The 21372-nt window shown below is 42.3% G+C and overlaps 1 protein-coding gene across 4 annotated transcripts in view; it reads left to right on the top strand.

Moving 5' to 3' along the window:
• The first annotated feature begins 10904 nt into the window (after positions 1-10904).
• The window catches only part of STIM2 (stromal interaction molecule 2), a 63505-nt gene continuing 53037 nt past the window's right edge, over positions 10905-21372 (top strand). For 2 of the 4 annotated variants that reach the window (XM_083833794.1, XM_083833797.1), the window contains exon 1: positions 10905-11276. In XM_083833794.1, coding sequence (XP_083689920.1) covers positions 11066-11276 — 211 coding nt within the window. In that variant the 5' untranslated portion in view covers positions 10905-11065. Of the gene's footprint in view, positions 11277-12113; positions 12154-21372 lie in introns of those variants that run through there. The other 2 variants (XM_083833795.1, XM_083833796.1) reach the window with 2 other exon arrangements.

Here is a 21372-nt window from a genome sequence, read left to right as displayed (position 1 = left end):
GGTATCTGATAGCTCACTTTATTCAGCAGTGGTTTATTCAATGAATAGTACATTCTGTATTTTTTTTTCTGAAAAGTACTATTTAGGGTTAAGTTATGCAGTTAATGAGTCCAGTAATGAATAGGAAATCACCACAAATATATGTTGTAAAAAGTAATAGTATTTAATTTTCTATCTGTTCAGAATTATGATCTAAAATTGTTTGATTATTTGTCTAGTGTCACAAGATTTTCCCTTTTCTCTCTCTCTCTCTTTTTTTTTTTCTAGTGCTTCTGGGTTACAAAAACACAGGCATTGCTTTGAAGCCCAATTCTGGTTCATTAACACTGACATCAAACTCTGACTGGAAAATTGGCAGTGTTACAGCTTGTGAAGGAAGTTCCAGTTGCTTTCAGCATTCATGTTAGTGGTGACGTTTGCTCTACAGTTTCCAACATAAGGACATATTTAGAGATTTAATTTTAGTTTGTGATACACTGGAGACGTTCTGACCACCACATCTTGCCATAACCAGTTTCCAAAGATGTACAGTTAAGTGACAGACATGGGAAAGCAGTAGTATTGGTATTAACAGCCCTCACCCTGAGCATAGAGGCAGGAGAGCCTGTCTTCAACTTCTACTTCACCATCACACAAGTGGAAAGTGATTCTTGAAATGAAAGGCTTGTGGAAAAAAGTGTGCAAACTCTGCAGAATGTCTCTCTGCAGCACAGAAAGGGACTATTCATGATCTGTATGTTTAACAAAGCACACTTTCTTCTACTGACTTCAGATTGCATCTTCATGCAGCATGAATATCAACAAAAAGGTGAAAAGGTGTTTCTGAATTCTTTTTTTAATTTAAAAGCTGGAGTAAATGTTGTTGAATCATATGAAAGAGAAAATATATTTTTGACATATTTGTATAGATTTTGGAATTCAAGCTTTCATGACTTGATATTTTCTCCTCTAGAGCTTTACCTTCTCTTCTCCTTTTTACAGCATTTTTACAGCATACTTACATAGTTTTGTATAATCTGGCTTTCTTGCCACTGTGAATTACATTTTACAGCTTAAAAAAAAACACACACATTTCTGATTAGGACTTATCTTTCCATTAGAAAGATATTATTTCTAATCAGTTATGAAGAAATGCTGGAAAGACTTTAAAGATTCGATATCAGTCTATTCCTGCATTAGGTAGTGATATGGATAAGGGTGAGTATTATACTGGAGAGTCGGTTTACAGCAGGTATTTATTTAGGCAGGTAATCAGTATTCAGACCTGCAAACACAGCATGAAAAGATGAAAGTAGTAGATGTTTGGGCTTTATAGCAGTCTAGGTTAATAAAGATCAAGAGGTTTGAAATGTTAGAAAGTCAAATCCATCAAAGACCTTCCTGTCAGTGCTGTCATCCTGAAACAGCGGGGTCTGCTGCCCAGGATGTTTTCTTGATAATCCTGTGTCACATTTCTGGATGTAAACTTGGAGAAACAGTGTGGAGAAAGGATGTACTGCGTTTCTGTCAGGTTTTCCATCAGTAGGAGAGAGAGAGAGAGAAGCAATGAAGTTACAGGCACAATAAACACTGCAAATTGTCTCAAGCTGGATGTTAGCCTATGTGTTCACTCAAAGTTGGAAAAAAACCTGTCTGAGATCATATTCAGTAGCATGGCTTTAAAACAAATCACACACAATGGTGTTTGTACTAACTTTCAAGCAGGTAATTGAAATATTCCCATTAAAACTCATTCATATTACTTGACTTATGTAAAAGGAAGGGTCAAGATGCTAGTTCCTACAAATAAACTGTTTTGGGTACAGTAGATGTTTACACAATATTCTAGAACATAAGGAAAGGACAAAATAAAAGTATCTTTTCCAGAGAACCAATGGAGAACTGTGAAATCTGGATAAATAATAAAACAAAGATCATCTTACATGGCATGTACAATAGCAATTTGTGATGTTAGGAGCTATAGACGTTTTTCTACTTTGTCAGATACTTCCTGGTCTCTGGTAATGGTGACATTCTTCCTTGAAGACTGATCAGACTCTTGATGTTCTTAAATATATATATTTTTTTTAATAAGGAGTAAGACTTTATAGAGAGATAGGTTTCTTGTTCCCAAGTTCCAAACAGTTCAGTCAAGACTATTCTCAGTTGAACTAGCCTTAATTTTTTGTTCTTTTTGTAGAATTTCCTGTAGATCTCTCAGAAAACTGGAGCCAGCCCAACTGAAATGAGTGCATTCTCAATGCAAATGTAAGTCATCTTTTCAATTGTCTCTTGACTGAAATTTTGCCCCTTTTTAGAAATCAGTGTAGTGAGATTATTAAATAGCAAGTGCAGGGTGAATATCTCTTTCCTGACTTCAGTCCAGACATTTAGACAGGGAGATGGTTATTGATACTGCTGGGGAAATTGTTCCAGTGCAAACAGGTCAACGCTGTATGCTCTGCTTTCAGTGGGACTGGGCCATTCAAAGGGAGGGCTATTATGGGACAGAGACATTACTTAAAGACCCAGTGCTGTATTAAGATTTTAGTGAGGATTAAAGCTAGACATTTTGGCTTTTTATTTCCTTCATAGTATTTCTTTTAAAAATTTACTGCTCCTTTTATTTCAGTGTGGTGACTTTACAGGCCATTTATTAGATCTAAAAGGGGGTGCTGTTAGGATTTAAGAAGTGCACCTCATATCATGCTCTTCTGTCCAGCTTAAAGACTCCCAGGACAAGGCAACTGTCCTGCTTTAAGGAACAACACCCACCGTCATAGTTTGTGGATTGCTGCCACGTCTCTCCAGTAACTCTGGACAGGTTCCACAACTACCTCAAGTCTTCCTAATTGAGGGGGCATTAGATACCTAATTTTTTTGTTTGGTAGCTGTTTCTTGAGCTTGCCCTTCTTTGTCAGATTACAAAAATATCAAGACTGCATAGAAGGCATCAGTCCTGGCATGATACTGAACCCTTAGTTCTGAAGGACCACAAATCCTAGTTCCTGATGAAGCAGAACATTGCTGGTGTTAGCACAGCTAATCCCATTGGGAATGCATCTCTGGAGCCAAATGCTTCTCTGAGTCTCTCTTTAGTCCTTCAGGATTGGTTCTGAATATATCTTCTGAACTAACTGAGGTGTAAATATGATGACAAATAGGAAATCATCAGAACAGATTTACTCATTGCTACTGGATGTGTAAGTAAGCTGTAAGCATTCATCCTTGTTGTTTTCCAGGTATATCAGTAAGTAACAGTAGTAAGTAGTAATACTTCAGTAAGACCTAAAGGCATTGATTCCTCTCCTCTCCTTCCCTCCCCTCCCTTTCTCTCTTCTCCCCTCTCCTCTCTTCTCTACAAAGTGCAGCAGTTAAATTACTAGATAGTTTTTCAAGGTTCCCTTTATTGCCAGTAGAGTGAAACAAGTATTTCAAAAGAAAATTTATCTTAGACATTTGTTTTAGTGTGAAATGAACAACCTTCTGGAAGTTCCAGTCTCTCTCTATTGATTCTAAAGTGATCAGGATTTGACTGTCTCTATGGTGGTTTCACACTGCTGGGCAGCTGAACTCCACCCCACCGCTCCCTCACTCCCTGTCCTCAAATGAAGAGGGGGAAAAATATGATGGAAAAGGGCTCAAGGGCTGATACAAGGACAGGGAGATCACTCACCAGTTATCATCATGGGCAAAACTGACTCAGTGTAGTGAGACTAATTTATTTTATTGCCTATTACTAATAGGCTAGACCAGTGAGAAACTAAAAGCAAACTAAAAACACCTATCCCCCCGTCCAACTCCTCCCCCTGAGTGGTGCAGGTGAACGGGGAATGGAGGCTGCGGTCAGTCCTCAACGTTTCGTCTCCGCTGCTCCTTCATGGTCACTCTCTGCCCCTGCTCCACATGGGGTCCCTCCCACGGGATGCCGTCCTTCCTGAACTGACCCTGTGTGGGCTTCCCACAGGCAGCAGCTCTTCAAGAATTGCTCCCACATGGCTCCATACCATGGGGTCCATCCCCCAGGAGCAAACTGCTCCAGCACGGGTCCCCCACGGGTGGCAGCTCCCCCCAGACCCCCTGCTCCTGCGTGGGCTCCTCTCCACGGGCTGCAGCGTGGAGATCTGCTCCGTGTGGGACCCATGGGCTGCAGGGGGACAGCCTGCTCCACCAGGGGCCTCTCCAAGGGCCGCAGGGGAACTTCTGTTCCAGCACCTGGAGCACCTCCTGCCCTCCTGCTGCACTGACCTTGGGGTCTGCAGGGCTGGTTCTCTCACATTTCCTCACTCCTCTCTCCCAGCTGCTGTTGCACAGCAGGTTTTTCCCTTTCTTCAGTCTACTCTCCCAGAGGCCAGAAAGAAAGGTTGCATTTGAAAGTAGGAAGTCAATCCGTTTCCAGTGTTCTTGTAACTGAGGATACAGCCTTCAATGCTTTTTTTCCTATTACCTAAACCAAAGAATTAAAAAATAAAAATAAAGCAAGACAAAGACAAAATATCTGTTATTTGATTTTCTCAGCAGTAGTTTCCATATCACCTTCAACTTTCTGAGTGATTTGAGAATAGCTGTCTCTGCCTCTGCAGAATGATCGTATTTGTTATGTGACACATCACTCGTGGTACCTGGCCGCACATGCCATAGCAGTCTGATGGATCTAGGGAGAGCTTCTGTTTACAGGATGTGCGGCTTGCCTTCAGAAATTCCAGGAAATAATCTGATTGCTGTGACCTCAGAGCAGCCATTTCAATTTACTACAAAACAACTGATAATATAATTGTATTTACAAACAATGTACACATTCACCAGGCTTTTTATCTTCCAGTCATAGATCACGAGAATACAATCTCCTCCTCACTCAAGTTCTGGCCACCGAATGAGTGGTTGCTTGTTCCACCTTTCAATCAACATCTGCTAAAACTACCAGAACCACATTTGAAGCAAATCTCTGATCACTTCCTTCTTGCCTGCTCATGAGGTCATATATATTCTTTGTTCTTATCCCAAATATTTACTTAAAGGGGTGAAAGATTTCCATTTTAAACAACTGAGCTGACAGCATTTTCTTAGACCCCGCTCAGTAAGATAAAGAACACCTCTCTGCATTAGAAGCTAGCAGGGCTCTGGCTCTTTATTTAGACAGACAAAAATAATGAAAGTTACTAAACACGTTAGTTTTAATGCAGCAGTTCCCTTGGTTACAGCCAGTTCCCCAGAACACCTCTACCAGCCAGAACAGGCAGACTCCATCCCAAACAGCTCCTGCTACAAGTGAGTAGGAACTTTTTCTCCTAATGAAAACATCCCCAAACATGCCCCAAGAGGCTGTCTTCACTACTTGCTGTGAACATATGAGCACATGCTAAATTAGTATGCCCAAATTCCTTTTTTTTTTTTTTTTAATTTATTGTGTCTTTTACTCTAATTTTTTGGTGGTGGTGGTGCTGGTCGGCATGCTTAATTTAAAATAAAAGCTAGTCCTGTTCGGTAGCAACTCTATCATCTCCTGGTTGTACTTTTTTCCCTTGTTTGCTGTCTAGCAGGAAGGAATTGGCAGACACAAAGCACTTTCTGTCTCAGCTCCCGGTATGTGTAGATTTAGAGATTTACTGAGATTTAGAGAAAGTGAAAGATTATGTACATACTGGGATTCTTTTTTATATGGCAATTAAATCATTTGTACACCCTTCCCTCTGAGATAGCCTTTTTTAGTAAGTCATCTCAATAAAGAGTGAGAAGCTACCACTTCTGTCTTGAAATGGGCTGCATTCATACATAGCTTGAAAACAGAAAGATGGCCAGCACGTTATTTTAGTATGTAGATTGGTTGTGTAATATTACCTATGATTAAACATTAAGAATAGTTATATTCATTATTTAAAGACAGGTTTGCAAATGAACTGATTATGACTTTATTGGGGATGCAAAATTGCCACAATCAAAGCCCTCTTAAAAAAATTAATAAAATGTCTGGACTTTTACAGTCTGGCACCCAATTTTGGGAAAAAAATGAAGAAAAAAGAGTAGAGTGAGGTGCATGCTTTTAGTATATCAGATGAAGAGAAGGACTTAATCATATCTAGCTAGCTCTCCAAGGTTGTCCCTTGGCAGATAAGCATACTTCTGACCACCCTAAGCTGTAATATGCTAATTTCCACAACTGTTTTTGTGTTATTTTTGAATGTTCCTGTAGCTGTCAAAACATATAACAACCCATCATTTTGTTGTAATCTAACTGTCACGCCAAATAATATTCAGTCAGATAGGAAGATTCCTGCTCCTCCATTGCTAATACGGTTGTGTCCTGGCAAGCTGCTTGGCTCCTACTACAGATTCCAGAAATTAAAGTGCTGCCTCAGATATTTTAGTCACTTGTTCTGCCATTGTTTTCCTTCAGATTTGGTATCTCCGGATATGCCTCAAGGTATTGCATAAACAGATTGAGTCTTTGTTTGTTTTTGAACTAAACAAAATTCAACCACAGTCTGCCTAGCCTACATCTAGTAGCTGGAATGGCATCTTTGCTCCCATAAAGAACTCAACAGATTGAAAAAAACAAACATAAGCAAAGCTTCCATGCTAATGGGAGATTCAGCCGCAACAAGCATTTGCTGAACATTCTGGGTTCTTCAAGATTTTTTTGTACTTATTGTACTCTTTAAGTGTTAGAGAAAAGAATCTGCAATACTGCTGATAACGCTATAATTGGGGAAAAAAATAAAATGAGGAGACATAATCAACAATTTCTCACAGAACTATAGCCCTAGCTTGCACTTAATGACTGTTCCTTCTCACTGATTGAAAGAGATTTTGTCATTTTAGCAGCATTTTAGGTTATTACCAGGCAATTTGCTCATTTGAGAGATGCCTAGCTCCCTTGATAAGAAGATCATAAGGGCTAATATGCTCAACAGATGAGAACGTTTAATTTACTTCCATTCTCTCAGTTCCAATTTCATTATTGGAACTTGATAATATCTATAGCCCATAATTTCTTAGTCCATTAAGGGCTGGGAATACAGGACCATTTAAAATACTTACTATAGTTTTCTCTGCAGTTAACAGCCTTCCTTCCCCAAAATATAAACTTCAGTAACTGAGCAACAACTGAGAATGGGGTCCTAAACTAATCCTCTCATCCTGGCAAATATAAAGACTATAAAATTCCATCTTTGCTCAAGGTTTTATCAGTACACGAAATCAGAGAACTTGGAGGCGTGATTTTGTATAATTTGGGTAAAGATATGAATAACTTCTCTAGTCAAGAAGATGGCTGAATTTTACTCTCAAAACTGAAAGTCATCGTTCCCTTTCATGGCATCTGTGGAATTAAATGCTCTTTAGACAATTTATCAGTAATCTGGTGGTCATAATTTATTTGAATACACATGAATTTACTGTCAGTTTTTATGTGCAATGTTTTAATAAGTAAATCTGATTGCCTTCATTTCTACCTAAGCATTTGCTTTAAGTCTTTTCTGTTATCTGACCTTCCTCTTCCCCTTTTTTTTTTTTTTCAGTCTGTGATTTGCTTCCATTTTGTCCCCCAGGTTTCTTTGTTTCTCATCTCTTATTCTCAGTCTGTTTCTATATATGGTTAATATTTTTCCTTTTGAGTCCTCAGATATACCCAGAGCATTCTCATCTAGTTGGCTGGAGAGACCGTAAATAGCAACGAATAGCAGAAAAAGTATTTAGTTTTTTGCTCTGTTGTTCAAGCCTGCTTCCTGGGTCTTTTAGGACTGGCCAAATGTAGCTATTGGAAAGCACTGTGGGCATTAAGCAACTCTGAAGATGATTTCCTTTCCCTTATTCTATTCAGATAAATCAATGTGTGCAAGTAAGCAAGGTGGATAAAATTTGCTGACTGCAAATTGTTAATGGAAATGACAACTCAGAGCAGTAAGATATAGACTATGAAAAAAAAAAAAGAAAAAGATTAGCTTTCTGCTCTGAAGATCAATGAAAGAATGGGAGACAGGAGTCAAAAAGAATCCTGGGTTATCCATACAGCAAAGCACATTCAGAACATTTGACCAAGACTATACAAGTCCAATATTGATCAAGACTAAAGACTCTAAGTAACATAAATGGCTTAACTCTAGACCTTGAGATGATGAGTTTGCTCTTTGCAAAGAGAGAAAATTGTCATGGTGGGAAATACCGTTGGTGGGAAATACCGTTGCAACACTGTACCAGCATTGTACCACATATCAGTGTTGGAACGGTTTGAGAGGAAGATGGTTTTATTTAAAACAGAATTTGCAGTGAAACACCTTTAATTCACATCCTCACAGTTTCATGCTCAGGAGCACCAGGACACGTGTGTTTGGGAAGTCTGTACAGCCATGTGGCACCAAGGCAGAGATGCTCAAACCACCTGTCCAGCCCTATGGCACTGTCATGCCTGGGTCCAGCATCCCTTGCAATTACATACAGGACAAATGACACCAGCTTTGAAGTCCTCGTGTCTCCTGGGTTATTATGAGGTTGGCAACCGTGTGGAGATTTTGGAAATGACTCTGTGGAGTCTTTAGGAGCTGATAGTGATAGCATCTCTATTCTGTCTCACCTCTGTGAGTCATCAGGATTTGTTCATTGCTCTTTTTCTCCAGATCTGGGTGTCCTGTAAAACTGCACATAGATGTGCTGTGGACTTGATAATCTGCTAACATGGTTGCCATTAGCACAGGTCCTGTTGTTGCTGTGTGCTCAATCTGTTGCCTGGACAGGAGGTGCACGTGAAGGTGCTGAGGAAGCTGACTAATGAAATTGTGCTGGTCCTATCATCTCTGAAAAGCTGTGGCAATCAGATGTGATTGCCAGGTACTGGAAAAAACAGCCTTGTGCAGCCGCTCTCTTAGAGAAGATGATGAAGGAAATCTTTCTGGAAGCCATTTCCAGGCTGATGAAGGACGAGAAGTTGATTTGGAGAAAACAGCACAGAGCTACCAACATGTTTGTTTTCTATGATGAGATGATTGGCTCTGTAGATGATGTGATCAGAGCAGCATACCCCGATTTTAGCAATGCTTTTCACACAGCACCTGCTAACTCCAAAGAGGGTGAAAAAGAGCCAGAATCACTTTACACAAAGAGTAGTGATCAACAGTCCAGAATCAAATTGGCACATGGTCATAGGTGTTTCTTTGGGTTGAGTGGGTGGGTTAGACTAGATAACCTCTAGAGGTCGTAAATTACTCTGTGATCCTGTGATCAAGGACACTCAGCCGTATTTGGGTCCTCACACTGAAATCACGAGGCACTTAAGTTTCTGTGGATTAACGGGTCAGGCTGCAGCCCGGTGCCGGTACCTTCCCTCGCTCTGACCTGGTGTGGCTGAATCCATGTGAGGTGAAGCAGGAGGGCCCCTGGAGGTGTTCCCACTCAACGTGCCCCTCACCATCAGGTGCCTACCAGCACCGGGCTCCCCCAGCTCCCAAACGTGCTCCTTGAAGATAATTCATCCCAGGCTTCCTGGTCTGAGGACCCTGTAGCTGAAATCAACAGGTGAAAACAAACCGATTTTGCAAGATTTTTAAGGAGAATCGTTTTCAGCTTCATACCCGCAGCATTTCAGTGAAGCTCACAGCTATTCTGATGCATGGCACTTCTCTGCAGGACTCCTGCGGTCCGTAGCCTTTGACTCCAGCGGCTCTCAGTTACAGCAGCTCACATTCATCCAAGAAACTTCCCTGTTTCGTGTACCCTTTATGAATACGTCTCTTTTTGTATTTTAAAATTACCTAATTAATTAAAATAACAGCTGGTTTCTTTGTTTCCTTCTGGGGAATTTACTCTGCTCCAGCTCCCCTCCCTAAAGTCAAACAACGCCGAGTGAGCTTTCGTAAGATGCGGGCGTTTCATTGTTCTCTCTGCACCAGATCTGCTCAGATACTGCTGGTCTTTAAAGGCTGCTCCATGCTAAGGCTACGAAGTCACTGTTAGATGCATTTTCCAACTCTTCATATGCTATATGACTAAAGTGTTTGTGTGTGTTTTTTTGTTTTTATTGAAACGTTTTGGCTGAAATGGGTGTGCAAGCTGACTGTGTCGCTGAGAAGTTATTTCCTGCTGTATGTGACTGCTCTATAAGGCAGCACTGTGAGCTTTTGGGATTGTGCTTTTGGGATTGCGAGGCATGCGATGCCTCCATCTCCTGCTGGGCTCGCGTGGCAGGTCAAGGCTTTTCTGAAGAACCTTTAAAAAATACTTCTGCTGTTACTTCTTAGTTGGTTGCACTAGTTAATTTTATAGTGAGGGTAAGGTTTATATAGCTTTTGCCATCCATGCTGCATTGTTTGATGTTGTGTATCTGCGGTATTACATGGGATGCAGGCTTTAAAGGCCTTGTTATTCGTTGTTGAACGGATCAAGACAGAGGGGTTGATAATCCCATGGATTTGGACAGCACAAGGCACAACACAGATTTTATTCCTGTGCAGCGGCTTGATGGAAATGACTTGAGTAAAAGTGTTTTTGTTTTTGATTTTTTTGCCAAGGCCCTAAGCACAGTTAAATCAGGGTTTAGCCTTCACGAGGGCTTGGCGTTCCTGATTTAAGTTGCTCGGGACCAGACTCCAAACCCCTTTCTGTGGCTGCCCTGAGGAGGCTGTGCGTGCCATGCTAGGTTTTCTCTCACACCTTCGTGTCTCTTGGAGAACCCTCCTCAGGCGGCCGCTCTTCGGGCAGCGCCGGTGTGGATAGGGCAACTTTCCGGGACTCAATTTTTTCTTTTTTCCTGCGGTTAACCGAACTGTTTCAAAACACCGCGCCCCGCCTCGCTTCACCTCAGCAGCCCACCCCGACGTGAGGCACTCGGGGCAGCGACCCCGGGGCTCCCCTCAGCGCCCCCCCCCCCCCCCCCCGCCATGTCGCCCCCGCTCGGCGCCAGCCCGCCCTGGCACCGCCCCCCGGGTGACGTCACGGCGCGGTGACGTGTCGCCCGGGCGGCTCGGCGGCGGTGGCGGCGGCCGCCGGAAGCGGCGCGGGGCCGGCGGCTGCAGCGCGGTGCGGCGGTGCGGCTCCGGAGCCACTCCGGATCGACTCCGGCTCCTTCCCTCTTCCCTCGCCGCGGCCGGCCGTCACGATGAGCGGGCTCCGAGCGCTGCGCGGCGCGGCGCGGACGCCGCTGCCGACCTGCCTGCTCCTGCTGGGGCTGCTCCTGCCGGGGCTGCTCCTGGCCGCTGCGGGCGGCGAGCAGGAGGCGGCGGCGGGCGGGCGGCGGGGGTCGCGGGCGGGCGGTTCTGCCTCCTCCTCCTCCTCCTCCTCTGCGGCGGACACCGCGGCGGTTGTGGCAGGTAACGGGGGCAGCGCGTCCCGGGGCCGGGGGGGCACAGCTGCCTGTCTGCGCTCCGTTACCGGGCGTCCCTTCCCTTCCCTTCCCTTCCCTTCCCTTCCCTTCCCTTCCCTTCCCTTCCCCTGCCCTCGGGTTGCGGCAGGCTCCGGTGGCCCCGAGCCGCCCGCCCGCCGTCCGGAGCCGCCCCGTAACGGAGCTCGCGGTCCGCAGGCTCGGGGAGATGGGGCTGGGGAGCCGCCGGAGGGGGCTGCGAGTTGGCCGGGTCCCTTAGCGCGTGTTTTGGGGAGCCCCGCGGCTGGAGCCGGGAGGGGGAGCGGCAAACCCCACAGCCCCTGCGAAGCAAAGCAGGCTGCGTTTCCTGCCGGGGCAAAACCCGGTGCTGCCTGAGCTAGCGCCCTGAGCCGAAATTGCTGCTTTTCACTAGATGTTCCCTTAGCCTCGTGTGAGGCTCTGAGATCGCCGTTGCCTGATTTTTGTTTGGCTCGCCGCAGAAACTGAGGAAGTTGGAACATCCGCAGTCTGAAGCAGGAGTCGCACCTCCCAGGGGTGTTGGGGAAATGCCGTGTTAGATCAGCTTTTTTTTTTTTTTTCCAGAGCATAATTAATCTGGTTGTAGGTGGCATTAAGTGGTTCTCGCTATGTGTAGCGCTGATGCTGTCTGCGTTTCACGCTCAGTCACTCTTGAAATGTCAATTTGTAGGGAGAAGTATTTAAAAAATATTTTTGGACTGTAAAACCACTGCGATGCTTGTCAGCTGCTGTGGTGCCTCCCTCCCCCACCCCCATGCACTGGATCTGGTGAGAAAATCCATTTGAGAAATCTAACACATCACAAGTGGATTTACTATGTTACATGTGTGAGCGTGGTCTGGAGAAAGGTATGTTTAAGAGCCATCACAGAATCAGTTTTAATCTTTCAGAGGTTTTTAACACGGTTCTGCGTTCATCCACTTGCTGGATTTGGTGTTGATAGTGTGAATTGGCTGCCTGTCTGGTAGCTAACCCAAACAGTTTTAAGTTACTCTTTGCAAAGTCGGAAGGAAGAAGCCTTGAAAGCTGGGGGAGAACCAGATGACTGTGCAGGGAGTGATTGTAGTTATATTATCTCTCATTCTTTCCTCCGAAGATTAAAATCTGCAGATGTGACAGCAAGTTAGGAGGGACTGCAAGCGCTCTGCTGGGTGAAAATAGAACGAAAATCAAATTCCATAGGCTTGAGAGGTAAAATCCAGAAGATGAGTCTGTTAAGTATAAAATGCTGTGCCCAGAAGACTCTCAGATGCTCAAATACAGTGTAGGTGTGTAGTCAGCACAGCTGTAGGAAATAATCCAGGGGTGATGGTTGCAAATTGGTCTGAACAAGCATCATAATGCAGCTGGCAAAAGCGGATGCTGTCCTGGGATGTGTTGATCTGGCTTAAATTACAGAAAGCTCTTAATTTATTGTTCTTCATTGCTCTTTTGTGCATCGTCTCGAGTATTAAACAAGCCAAAAAAGTCAGAAAAGTAGCAATGTGGATGGAGAAGCTTAGCATCTGACTAATGTATTACTTTATTTGGGGGGATGGAAAAGGCTGTGGGAGGGGTGTGTCACTATCTAAGAAATCAGTTCACGAGAGGATATTGATTTAATTTTTTTTTTTCCATCTGCTGTGGTTAAGAGGTGGGTTAAGAGGAAGTGAATTGTACGGGGGAAGATTGAGGTTAAATATCAACTGGAAAGTTTTTACCAATAACATTCAAATTACAGAAATGGTTCAACAAATCCCATCATTAAAGGGTTTTTAATGGGTTAGAGAAGCAGCTGGCAAAGGTAATCTAGAGAGATACTGACATGACAGAAAAGTGACGTGCAACTAATTTTATGACTTTATGATTTTATAAACAGCCATATTTTATCAGATATTCAGGGACTTAATTGTTACTATTGTCTACTTGCGTGAGTGCGCCTTTTTAATCGTAACTTGTAAATGATAACTCTACATATGTTACATCTGAAGATGTTTAGTCACAGTTATAAAAATCAGATCAATGAAACTGTTTCCACTGATTGGAATAGGAATACTGTGAGGTTATTTTCTCTTCATTCTGACCCTGCTTGTTTAGTGGAAATTTTTTGGTGGAAAGTTTTAAGGAATCATCTATCCAGACCTTGAAGATAAGTCTGGGTTATCATATTCTGTTTATTCTGTTATTATCTGCTTCACAGTTCTGGAGGATTGTGGTTTTTTATGTCTAAATTTAATCAATGATCAGAAAATCTGGCCGTCTTTCAGGCGAGACAGAGAACCTGGAACTGTATCTGGCTAATAAAATTCTCTCAAACAGTAGCTTATAATATTTAGCTAGGCCATTCTTAACTGTAGCTCTACATTGTATTTACTGCAGAAACAGTGGATGCCACCATGTAACCGTTTTCTCAAAGTGAAAGATGTCTTATTCACTGAGCTTCCATTTTGGAACTGCCCCATCATGTTGTGTCAGTGCTCTGTGATCCTCAAATTTCTGTCGCTGGCACTAGAGAAGTGAAGGTTTGTGTAAAACACTGTTTTTTTTTTTCTGGAACTTCATAACGAATTGAAGCCATTTTAATGCGGGTGGCTGTTGAAGGGTGGCTTTTCTCTTTGGAAGCTGACCCCAGCTGGCCGTGCTAGCAGGATCAGTGCGAGAGAGCAAGCAGGAGGACATCCTGGTACTGGGAGGGAGGGAGTTTCCTGCTCTTTCTGCTTTGTGCTTTTTTTTTTGTCCCCAGTGCTGTGATGAGCACTGCTGCGTTAGCTTGCAGGAATGTGAGAGGGGCAACAAAAAGTGATGGTTTTCTTATCAGACTCTTTCCTGGCATGCTCTGAGCACCAGCAGCAGTGCAAGGAAGAGGGAGGATGGGGCTGCGTGGGTGGGGTCAGCGGTTGGTGATGGCAGTGAGTGAATAAATGAGCCTCCCTGCCCATGTAATTGCATCTGAAGGTGACTGAAACTGCTCTGGTGACCTTTTTTAGCTAGAATAATCTGTTAGGAAGTTGGCGTGGTCACGTGTGAGACTTTACGCTTTCTATCACTCCACCGTGTGTGTAGTGATTTTAATCGTGCAGCAAAACAATCTTTGATTACGTGTGCATGCACTGGTCTTGTACGACTGAGCTCCATGACTGGTCACTTCCCTAGCAGACTGCTTTTTAAGGCCAGTAGATTTTTCTAGTGACAAAAATTGAGTACCTCAAGCTTGTTTTGTTCTGTTACTTCTATTTGTATGCCTGTAGCTAAGCTCTTTGTGATCTGCTCCTATCATTTAGGTTGAGAGGACAGAAATATGGGTCCTTTCCCCACTAAATGATGCCGACCTGAAGCTGTTGGTTGCTTCCCGGCTGCGTTTCAGCGTAGTTACATGAAGTTCTTTGACTCAGTATCATCCCTCCATCAGCAGGTTTTCGCATTGCTCTTTCAGCTGTAAGCATTCTGAAGCAATCTCTGCTTTTCTGGGGACCTCCTACTAGGCTCTGGCTAGCTACTCCTACGCAACTTGGGCATGACTCATTTTCTTCTAACTAACAACCTATCCTAAGTAGGTTGAGCTGCCATGCATCTGTCAAAAGAGAACTGGACCCAATGGCAGAGGCAGCGGATCACGTTAAGATTTCTCATGATGATACTATCGCTACGGAAAACACCTAAAAATGCAGTTTCCTTTTTAAAAAAGTTTGTATGAAGTAAACCAATTTGATATCCTTTTAATTGTTTTTTTTTAGCATGTGTGCTGCACTTTTTATGTCCTTTTGTATTTAATATGGTCTCAATCAGCACCAGGGGAGGAGAACATATTGTCAAGAGCTGTGATGCTGTGGGAAAGCTAGGAAGATTACAGGTTTAATCTTTTTGTAGCTTTTAATGCACTGTCTAAAACTTCTCAGAAGTCAAGTGTGGTATTTTACATAAGAGTTGAGTCTGAAACTTGCTGCAGAAACCCTGATGCACAAGACTTCAGTGGGATTAGTCTGCATCATATCTGTGAAACGCTTTTTAAAATACAGGAACTTGAGATGTTTATCTTGACCGCACATGGTATGTGTTAGGAGTAAATAATCATTACGAGTGTTGTCCTAAAATAAGCACCTGTGCGTTTTCCAAACAAAGGTGAGTTTCGAGCTGTTACATAAGTTGGTGTTATTCTGCCTTGGTGGATGCTCCCAAGTCTCCCGTGTTGCTATGGAAACTATCTTTGCATCTCTGCAAGGGGGAGGGTGCATAAAACAAAATGCATATTTATAATTGAGAACCAGCATAAATGGAATGGGATGATTGCCTGGGTACTCTACAACTTGCGTCTGTTTACTTGATTTGTGCCAGCACTTCAGACTTAACTGAAGGATGTTTGTTCCTGTTTCTTTAATGCTTTTTTCCTCCCATTGGACCTTGCTCCTTTGCCTTCCAATCACAAAAGCAGGCACCTTTCAGAGGCCTGTTAGAGGGATCCTTAATTCTGTATAATGAGAAGTAGTCCAGAATTTTAACTAAAATTCATCATGGAAATTGCGTATAAGGTGCTTGCCAGAACAGTTACAAACTTGGGTTAACGCTAACATTAACAGAAGCGTTGACTCAGCAGAATCTGAATTAACAGGTAGGAACCACCACCTTTTTTTAAAAAAAAATCTCATCCTTGCCGTCTCTAGCAACGATTTTTAGGCGCCTCATGAGGAAACATCCTCTGTATGCAGACGGTGTTGCACTCCTGCAGGTGAATCGTGCTTCTCTGGGGATCCCTGGGTGCAGGGGTGGAAGGCAGTGTCACTGGCTGTTGCGGCTTGTACTGCAAACCACAGGCAGCACCACAGAAACTTGGGTAAACTGGAACAGTTGTCGAGGCTACCGGGACTGTGTGAACCTTTAACTTGTGCTGTAGCTTAGAGTTTATAGGAATGCAAAGACAGCTTTGACCCTTTTCCTCTAGGCCATGCTTTCTGTCCCCTACTTCTGCATCGTGAAGCAACTCTCAACTGATGAGGGCCCAGCCCTGTGGTACTGTGTCCAGTTACAATTTTAATACATGATTTTTTTGTGTACTTTGTTTCTGTGGTTAAGTCTTCAGTTGTAAGAAGCTGACGTGTGCTCAGCTTCCAAAACTGAGATCAGCAAAAACCATCAGTTTGTCTGAAACGATTTAAAGCTGTGTTTAAAAGCAAACAGCCTTTGGTAGAGTATAAATTCAAGCAAGTTTTTTGTTGAATAAAAATTTGGTGAAGACATTTTGGATTTCTAAACTCTGGGTACTTTCTCCTTAAAATTGGGAACTTTGCATACAAGGTGTGGTATGAATGTTCTTTCTTGCTTTGTGGCTTAGAATAAAGGAAGGGGTTAGTCTTATGTAAATTATTCAGCGCATGTAATAACGCTACACAGAAAAAGGAATAGGTTTTCCTCCGTTCCATCAGGTCACTGTGTGAACTGAATTACTTAAAATTTGGAATTTTTCGCAAGTTCAGGGAATTTTCACAATAACATTATTTTGTTCTTGATAGCAAATAACTCCACTAGATGACCATTGAGGTTTGTCATCAGTAACTCCTGACCACTTCATCTTTTTTCCAGCATGTGTGGTACTTCATGAATGAGGGAATGGCTCAGCAAGCGTGTTTTATATTTACGCTACCGTCTCTGTTTACGTGTAGAAGTGTTTGGTGAGTTTTGCTGGGAAGTTATCAATGTAACTTTTGTCAGTGTGCTGACACTTTGTTCCAACCATAGCATTTTATTTGAAACTCATTCTTCCCACGTGTACCCTCACTAACTTCAGTAAGCAGGTGAATTTGCAGGTTGTGTGCCCAACCTAAAGCAGATTAAGATAATTTTATGTTGCTTCTCTATAGTTATAGCCTGAAATGACCAACTTGGTTTGCTTTTGCCTGAATTTGCAATGCTGCCTCGTATTTGAAGAACAGCAAGCAAGAAATATTATACTGTTAACAAACAAAACCACCCAAACTTTGTGGTCTTTGAGATGATTTTGAAACAAATACTGAAGTTAATCATTCTTAGTAGGAGACTTCCTTCTAGTGTGGTTTTAATTCTAGATTGCTATATATAGAAGGCTGCGAGATAACTTCTTACTGTAGCGTTGTGTGCCTATATGAAAAATACTGTTGGCTTAAGTTAGTTTTTGTTGCCTGGACTCAAATGATTTTGAAGTGAAAATGAAGCAGTTCGCTTTTTCAGTGCTAAGTATGGTGTACTCTTTTGTTAAATATGAAAATTAGACTATAATATCATGTAGCTCTGATACTTACATAAAGATGTGACGTGAAGGAAAAAATATCTTTATATCCTTGTCTACTTGTATTTTTTTAGGTGCAATCGAAATGCATCAAGGCAGTTCTGTCTTCCCCCATGTATATGTTTGACTTATGAGGGGGGAGACTTAACTGTTGTCAGTGCTTTTGGGGAACATCTGTCTCACTTTCCTTTCTCCTGTCTGGTTTGTGTTCCCTGAAGACATCTCCTGAAACACTGCTGGCATAGCCACAAAGGGTATTGTGGTTAAACTTCTAACAACTGAATAATATGTCAGTTCGTAGGTGAGAGACAAAGGCATTACTTTGCTGTAGGAACCTGTGTCCTGTATTCTCTGGGACTACATTCTAACACTGCATTTTAAATGAATGTTTTCGTTTTGGTCTTATGAAACTGCAGTGCCTGTAATTGGCCTTCCTTTGGTTGCATTGCAGGCAAATGACAGAGTCACGCTGCAGTCTTTGAAGGATGTGGCTTTGTTATCAATTTAAACTGACCTCAGTGCAGGCTCTTGCTGCAGAAGAGGATATTCCCTTGTGCCTGTTGCGTTCTCTTCCTCCCTGCCTGTTCTGTCTGTCCGAACTTCTTCCTTAATATTGTTGTGGCTGAGGTAGTCCGGGGGAATGCACTGAGCTGGAAGTTGTCACTCGTGTTTTAGCAGGGTCAGGTCCTCGCTTCATTTCACTGCACTGCTGCACAAGAGCATCTGTGAGAAGACAACAGTGGTGGAGGAAGGTAGTGTTGGCCGTTTCAGTAGAAGCCCATGCATGCCAAGTAGAAATTTTTGTCTTCAAATGAAAACTTCCAGGAGCCAACTCAGTTTTTACCAGTTGATTGTAAGAGAGCTTATCTCAAAAGCCAAATCACTTGCTTGGCATAACTATTTAATCACATAAAGCAAACTAATGAAATATGATTTTTATTAATACGGGATAAGGAAGGCATCTTCTGTATTGAGCTGTAAATGTTTATCAGCTTGAAAGGAAAAAAAAAAAGAGCCAATCTGAACTCTAAATTCATCTGATTACTGCTTTTAATCTTTGTCATAAAGGAATCTGAGTATAACTGGTTTGTTTCCTTTATTAAGTAAACATGTTTCCTAAGAAACTACATCTGTGGTGTTTCCTTTTTTGTCACAAAAGCACTCAGATACTTGTTTTATGCTGCCTCATGTCTGCGTGTTTATGGTATCCTGACATCAGTAGTCAAGGCTCTAATTTCTCTCCGTGTTGAAGAGTGGTAAGATTTCCTTACTTCAACAAAATGGAGGCTCTATACACAACCTGGCCTGTTACGAGATCCACAGAAACTGCTATTTCCTTACAGATGAGTGATAAGCAATCACAGCTAATGTGTGACCTTAATGGGAAGAAAAGTTATGCATCTTCAAAGTACTGGATGATGACAAATGGAGCGTTATCCTAATTAGCTTAAGGGTGAGTGGAAGTTTGACGCATGGCGGGATGATGAAGGGGGCCCTGACATAAACTGCTGTTGACTGCACAGATATCTGAAGGTATTGCATGATACTGTGTGATAGGGTAATGAAATGGTAGCTGAGATTGTCTCAGTGCAGAAAACAAAATAACAAAAGCGAACAAAACGCTTGGGGAGGAAGGAATTGGATATTTTCATACTCTAAAGTAAAAGCTTGTATTGAATTTAACTGTATAACTGGGGCTTGGTTGACTGTTACAGTTTTGATTTTGGAAGTAATTGTGGATTATCCTTTGGAAAAAGCCTGGTATTTCTTCAGGAATAAATATTACAAATTATGAAGGAAGGAGGATAGCATACGTACAGTTATCATTTGAAAAGGACATGAAAAACTAGAAAAGGTCTGGATAAAGCTGGCTGAACTTCTTGTATATATGCTTTTGTGTATGAAGAGGCATTAGGACCCCTTGCTTTTAAAAGACCTGCCCTGTGGCCATGGTTATTTGAAAGCTGAAGCCAATACATGTTAACAGCTGGGGTTTAGGCCTTCAGCCTGCGCTCTTCTTCATGCTGAGCGATTTCAGTTAAGTAAACTGACATTTTCTACTACAATAATTCACTGAAACTGGTTAAGTGAAGGTCATATGAGCCCCAGGCTGGGTCGGGGAAGGAAGGAGGGATGTGTGGCGCTGTGGCAGCCAGGTGGGTTTTGAGTGGTAGGGATTGGTGGTGAGGATGTAGTAGACCTGTTTGAAAACATGAATATTTTAAAGGAGGCAACTATAGGAAGACTGGTAGGTTTTTTTTTCATATGGGACCTAGGGGCATTGATTGAAAATCAGAAGGTTTAAAATAGGCATCCCACCTGCCCCGCACTTCCTTGGAGGGAGCGGACCTCTGTGAACAGCTGGAATTAAACTGGGAAACTCGTTGCAGTTGTGTTTGAAACAAGACAGTTTGGCAGATGCTGTTTTCCATTAGCTCTTCATTTTTGGTTTTGTGCAAATGTTTAAAGTGATTGCTACTGCAGAAAGAATAAGGTTAAAATGCTCGAAGGAGAATGTCATAGTGTTGTAGTAGGCTGCATCGTGATTTATACAGTAAGTTTTTTTGGGAGATGTTGCTAAATGAAGGTTTTCAACTTGAGGGCTTGCAGAATACTTGCTGGCACCAACTTTGTAAATTGATTTTATTGAACTGTTTTCCTTCCATTGATTTGCATTGGTTTGCAGGCTCCTAAGTGGTATCTTAAAGCTGAAATTTCTTTCCTGACAGAAGTTAATAAAATTACAATGACTTTTTGTTTTTGATTTTTTTCTACCGTTCTTAGTTTTCTATGCCCAAAATGCTGTCAGCAGCAGATTAACATTCTTGCTGAAGCCAAGAACAAGACAACCATTGTCTCGTAACCCAAATTATTGCTTTAAATATTCTTTAAATATGACCCTGCCACTCTTACTTGCAGGGTGATGAGGGAAATTAACTTTTCAGAGCTTGTGGTTTCTTTTTTTTTTCCCCTCCAAAAAAAGGTTTCAAAGGCTTATCAGAATAAAAGTGACCATTTCACTGCTTCTTGTGCAGTTGAGAACATTTTAAGTGAAATTATCTGGTCTTGGCATGGGTTCTGGTCTGAAAACTGACTCTACAGAAACATTTCATGAATATGTCTAGTTCAGTTTGCCTCTTTCAGAATTGTTTACTGTGCACACTAAAAATGAAAATGGAAGTGAAACTCTCCTCTAGTAACTGGGACGCTTTGCAGATGGAAACTAACAAAAATCTGGTGTTTAAAGCAATGAAAGTTCAGCTTACTTTTCCACATCTGTGCTGTGCTCTCAGTATTCATAAGGAGAAGCTTAATTCTGGCCTGTTTATTAGGACTGTGGTAAGAGACTTGCTAGAAGCAGGAAGGAGCATGTATTGCACCATCAGGACAGAGCTCTAATTGTTTTCCTTGGCAAGTGTTGTAGTCAGAATTTTGGAGAAGACAGTCTTCAATACGAAGTTCTTTGGCACTTTTTGCATACAGATGAGTTAGATACATCAGCTCTGAACTGCTGTAGAAATCGGTGGCATACATATGTCCTGAGATCACCGTGGAGGCTGCCGTTTGCACGAGTGTTGGGAAATCTCAAAGAGCTCCTTATGTGAGGCCCGATAGTGAGCTGAAGATCGGAAGTTGAATATATAGGGCATTCTGTATCCTGTGGAACTAAAACAGAGCATTTCTCTAAAGTACTTACTGGATACGTAATGGAGAGGAATATTTCCTGGATATTTTCTTAATGTCAGTATGTGAAGTAAGTGTAAGTTAGAAATATGGTATAAGGTGAATTGCAACATTCATACAGGTGCCAAGTACCAACGCTAATAATGAA

This window comes from Anser anser (genome assembly GCF_964211835.1).
Source record: "Anser anser genome assembly, chromosome: 4".
NCBI lineage: Eukaryota > Metazoa > Chordata > Aves > Anseriformes > Anatidae > Anser > Anser anser.
This window is presented reverse-complemented; position numbering and strand designations above follow the sequence as displayed.